Raw genomic sequence first — 5,700 nt, 5'->3', positions numbered from 1 at the left:
CAGTGTGCGCATGAGCCATCTACTTCCCACATTTTATACTGGGTATACACAAAGCAAACATACAAGCGCACCAAGCCATGGATTCTCCCTTCCTTCCCCACTGGTATGAGCGAACATACATGCGCATACATATATAAAGTGAGGTACACAACTGAACATACTTATGTATATAGAAATCTGTACGACGTATCTGCGAACATTCACAGGCTTACAGGGTCTGCAAAGTCGTTTATTCGGTTGCGCGCGACAATGTTTTTGAATTCGTTTGTTGCGATAATTGCTAGCACAGTCGGCTTTAAAATAAACGCAGTCATCGCAGTATTTTTTAGCTTTCGTGTAGTAAAGAACAGCTATGGATGTCGCCGCTTTTATAGCTGAGGTTCGCAAAAGAGAACGTTTGTGGAATAGAAAAACCATCTACCCAAATAGTAAGGAGAGGCTAGTTGGTGATGTATTATGGCAGGAAATTGCTAACAAATTTAATATTTCAAGTGAGTATTGTTTTTATGATAATTTTTAATTCATATGTACATACATACATAAGTATACTAGTTAATGTCCACTCGTTGCTTCTCTCCTAAAAGTTAATATTGTATCGGGCGAGACCCTTTTCAATTGTTACAAATTTCTTTTTATACAGAGAGCAATATTTTGTGAAATGATTTGACGAAGTTTGGCTGCGTGGCGTTATTGCGTTGATGTCGACGGTGACGCCAATAACGTTCATCGCTTGAGTAATGCAAGCGACACATACACAAACTGATATGAAAGAAATAGGCAAAGAAATGAAAATTAATCATCAAAGGCAAGGCGAATCTATACTAGGTGGTGGCAAAGCGAATTCAACCAATTCGCCGTGCGGAAGAATGTCAAGTAAAAAGAAAATGTTCATTGATTTCGATTAACTGACATGTTGTAGTACTAGACTTTGTATGGAAAATTATCAAGAAGAAGCAATCAGCTGATGGGATAACACCACCTGTAATGAATTCGCCTTGCATCAAAGGAATTCGCTTGCGTTGTTTTGCCGCCACTTTGAAATAACGCACATTGAAAATTTGCATTTCATAATGAACGCAGGAAAACCGAAATTTGTGTTTGTTTTCATTTACATACATATGTAGGGAATTCATAAGGTATCCTACGTTAGGGTGGGTCGAATTTTATGGACGGAAGTTAACCGATATCGCGCCATCGATTTTTCGATAGGATTTGAGTTCAGGAAAAAAAGTTCCACTACGCATACCCAAAAAAATAATTTTCGAGCCTGCGAAATTTCATTTTTTTGACTTTTTTCGACTTTGATTTTTAAGGTTTTTTTCAAGACCTACTAAAAAAATTTTCATATGTATACCCTGTCCGAACCAAAAAATTTAAAAAAAACTTATCGACAATGTTTTTAGCGGACATTTTTGGGTCGGAGAGGGTACACATATGTATGAAACAATTTTTATTACGTCATGAAAAAAACCTTAAAAATCAAAGTCTAAAAAAAGTCAAAAAAATTAAATTTCACAGGCTCGAAAATAATTTTTTTTTGTTTTTTTTTCAAAAAACTGTTCTCGCCAACTTTTTTGGCGGACATTTTTGGGTCGGACAGGGTATACATGAAAATTTTACAATCAAATGGAATTTTTTTTAGTAAAAACCTTAAAAATCAAAGTCGAAAAAAAGTAAAAAAAAAAAATTAATTTCACAGGCTCGAAAATTATTTTTTTGGGTATACGTAGTGGAACTTTTCCTGAGCCCAAAATCCTATCGAAAAATCGTTGGCGCGATATCGGTTAATAAATCGACCCAGTCTAATATACATACATATATTGATAGCCCGCCTGCGATTAAGCCAATATCACACAGTTCTTTATCATTTCTGCAATGCAAAGAAGCATTAGAAGCATTAGGCCGGACCATACATCTTTTCTGGGTTCCCGTTCATAAAGGGATATAGAAGATAACGAGAAGGCCGATGAGTTGGCAAAGGAGGGTCGCAACACTCGCTGAGTCGACGAAAGGCGTCCCAATCCGCTTGGAAGAAATCAAAAGGAGACAGGAGTTGTATATGTTCCATCAAGCAGGAAAGGCGTGGACAAAAGCGCGGGGCTGCAAAATTTTTAAGATCATGTGCAAAGCCTACGATATTAGATCCACAAAGTGGCTCATATCCCTGAAGAGAGAACACTTAAAGCTCACGATGGGCATACTGACTGGGCACTGCCTTCTGGCGTCACATGCCTATAAGTTAGGCCTAGTTAGTAACAGCAAGTGCAGGAAGAAACGGTTGAGCACGTTCTGTGTTCCTGTCCTGCGCTAGCCAGGTCAAGGCTCCAGCTATTAGGGGTGGCAGAGTTGCCAGATCTCGAGGCAGCAATTAAGCTGGGTCCCAGAAAACTGCTAGTATTTGCCAAGTGGACGGAGTTGTTCTATAACGTATGTCCTGGCCCCTGATTGAGGTTCTTCCGTTTGGTTCAGTCTATTTGAGGTCTTTATTGACCGGCAAGTTCAACCTAACCTAACCTGCCGTATGGCTCCTGACCAAGGTTATAGTCAAGTGTGTAAAACTAATAAATTAACCCGTACTATGCTTACTGGGAATAGGGTATGTGAAGCATATATATACATACATACTAGGGCGGGTCGATTTAAAAATCGCTCGTTTTAGAGGTATGGTTCCTTCGGCAAAGTTTCTTATTTTGATCCCTAGAATATGATTTTCACAGAGCAAATGGGCGATTTTTTTGCCTCCCCACAAATCGACCCGGCCTAATACATACATATATATATGGAAGGCTGAGTGAAGGCCGCCCACCTGAGAATAGGTTTAAAGAACGCCACACCTGAAAATTCGGTTGGAGACTGCGATGAACGTGCAAACAAACTCGAACACACATCGTAAACTGGGTCGTATTACGTTTTACAATTCGCGATCGAAACTCACTTTTTAATTCACAATAGCTGTGAGTCCATTCAATCTTATTGGGATCTCTATTGTTAAAGCTTTCCTTTCTCAGCTCATTCGCCTTTTCATTGCTTATATTACCTGCATTTGTTGGTGTCATTTGCATTCTTAATATAGTAACATACAAAAACTTGTCTTTTTTATTTAAATAAGTCATAATTGATACTTAATTCGTTTTCAGGGGACAAAGCCAAATCTAAATGGCGCTGTTTACGTGATACATTTGTCAAGATGAAGAAAGCTGCCGCCATGAAAGGCAACGAAAAACCCACTTGGGTACACTATAAGAGCATGTCTTTCATGCTGGATAGGGCGGGATACTCCTCTCTCCACTCTCCAAAAAGATCTGATGGCAAAAAAACTGCATCGCCCCAATCGTCACCGTCAATAATCAGTGTATCGGCAACGGAGGCCACATTTCCAAATATTGATGAGGTGTACACTATCTCACAGGACAGTTTTACAAATTTGATACAAGAAGAACAACCAAGCATGAAAAACGCTACACGCTCCTCCAACCCGGTCCTATTCGTTGATGGCCCGCCTCCTTTAGTTATGATCGAGCCTAAAGTAAGTAACGTTTCGGTCTCAAATATCAAAAGAGTTTATACACTTCAAGATGAAGAAAACAACGATTTGAATTTATCAGATGTTCAACAATATAATTGTCTGACAAAAAAAGTAGCCCTGAAGTCGGGTTTGAACCACAGTGATTTGCAGCAGTACAAAGAAATTGCTGATGATAATGAAATTTTAACATTTTTTCGTTCACTATTGCCTTTTATGAATAAATTGGATATAATACAACAACTAAGGACCCGAATGCGTTTTCAAGAAATTTTACTTGACGAATTTAGAACGTAATTATTGGGTTAAGTAATTGTTTAAGTTTAACTAAATATTGTAAAGTATTTGTAGGGACTGACATTCCAGTGTTTGTGTAAAATGTCATTAAAAAAGTGGGAGCCGCTAATGACGAAGCTCAACAATATATGTAAAGTATTATATTAATTTTATCATTTATAAATAAAATGGCCACAATGATAAATGTTTATACATATTTTTCGTTAATTTACGGTAAGTATTTTGATCTACGACCTCTCAATAGGTACTGCGGGATGCTAGTCTACGATATCACCCAAGTAAGTTAAATCTATCCGATACACAAATCTTTCTTTAAACATTGATACTCAAATTTATGTATGTTCCTTTGTTCGCTCACGCATGTCCCCATGTTCCCAACGACAGCCTATAATCATGAAAAAGGACTCAAACTGGGAAAGCTTCGGACACCTGGTACAGAACAAAAGAACATACGGCAGATACCATTATGCATGTGGGACAGATACATAATTCTCAACGGAATTTTATGTATGCGAGAACAGTTTATCCGATTTAATCATATTGTCACTACTGACTGTCATATGACAATCAAATGATTATCACGGTTGTTTTGTTATTTTTTAAATTCCGCCATTTTCAACCGACGAAAACCATATAAAAAATAAGTTTAAAAAATGAAAAAAGAGTATTTCAAAGCTCCATGCTAAAAGAAAAAAATCGAAAATAATATTAAAAAATTCCAAAAGCTGTCGGAATGTATGGGGCGCACTCAAAAAATTGATGCGCGAAAAATAATAGTGGTTAGTGGTGATTCATTTTTAAATGTGTTTCCGCATGAGGAAAGCGCTCTTCTGTTGTTTTGTTATTTTCTGAATTTAAATTGAACATTCTGAACTCGAATTCTTATAAAACTATTTATTTTAAACAAATAAGAAGCACGTATGCTTTTATCACGTACAAAATTAAAAACGTAATGAAATAAAGTAAATAAAAAGCAAAAAGCATTGTTTAATTTTTGGCGGAATATAACAATGGTCATTTATGATAGTATAACAGTCAAACCTGATATCTACAGTAAACTATCATTTATGACACTTTTTGATAGGTAGAGTGTCAGCATTGATCCAGGAAAAGGAATGAGAGTGAGCAGTCCGGCTATATACTTAATCAGTAGGCGATGTTGGTGTATAAGAAGGAGACAAAAACTCACACGTACAAAGTTGTTTACATCACATTTGCGCAAGTCCCTTTAAGTTCGTGATAGAAAGTTTGTATGAGGCGCTGATCGTTATGTTGACATTGCTGACAATCAGATGATAGTCACATGATAGTCAGTATTCTTGTAGGGGAGGATAAATATAATAAGCATAGAAAATTTTACCCATAGTAAATTTTACCAAGTAGCGCAACTAACAGCTGATCAGTGAAATTCGTACAGGGATGCACCTTAACGTTAAGCTAATCGTTTATCAAAAAATTTCCACCGTTTCCGTTGAAACACTTCGAAATATTATCGATAAAGAAATTATCAAGATAAATTGTATCTCGTTTTTAACCGAAACGAAAAGCTTTCGTTAACGTTAAAAACGTTAACGAAAACGTGATACTTTATGTTTGAATTGTGCTGGCAATGCTATAGCCATGGTGAAGCCGTAAGGTGGCAACAACGAGCGCACATACACACACAAACTCTATGTAATTTGTTTGTGTAATTCGTTGGTGGTAATGTCAAAAATACTCTGAGAAATGTTCGTACTGTCAAAATTCATGAGAAAAGTTGCAATCAGCTTGGATAATGCTTTCACCTTTAATGACTCCGCCATCAATCAGCTTTGCCAGCATAGTTTGAAATTAATAATCAACATAAACGATTTGATTTCGTTTTGATATGGCAGAAAACG

At 36.9% G+C, this 5,700-nt stretch overlaps 1 protein-coding gene across 1 annotated transcript; it reads left to right on the top strand.

The window, feature by feature from the left end:
- Positions 1–206: 206 nt before the first annotated feature.
- On the top strand, positions 207–4,002 carry LOC137246485 (uncharacterized). Its single transcript, XM_067777581.1, has 2 exons — positions 207–491; positions 3,138–4,002. Exons 1-2 carry the CDS (start codon positions 353–355, stop codon positions 3,818–3,820), a joined length of 822 nt encoding a protein of 273 aa, XP_067633682.1. The 5' UTR covers positions 207–352; the 3' UTR covers positions 3,821–4,002.
- Positions 4,003–5,700: the final 1,698 nt, after the last annotated feature.

The sequence above is a fragment of the Eurosta solidaginis genome, chromosome 3 (assembly GCF_040869045.1).
Source record: "Eurosta solidaginis isolate ZX-2024a chromosome 3, ASM4086904v1, whole genome shotgun sequence".
Lineage (NCBI taxonomy): Eukaryota > Metazoa > Arthropoda > Insecta > Diptera > Tephritidae > Eurosta > Eurosta solidaginis.
The sequence above is the reverse complement of the archived record's forward strand: the minus strand, read 5'-3'. Positions and strand labels throughout refer to the sequence as shown.

What these genes read in the sequence shown, in the direction of transcription:
- LOC137246485 (XM_067777581.1), top strand. Translation starts at nt 353, where the DNA reads ATGGATGTCGCCGCTTTTATAGCTGAGGTTCGCAAAAGAGAACGTTTG. An exon ending in TAACAAATTTAATATTTCAA is followed by an intron (nt 492 to 3,137) that starts GTGAGTATTGTT and finishes ATTCGTTTTCAG; the next exon opens with GGGACAAAGCCAAATCTAAA.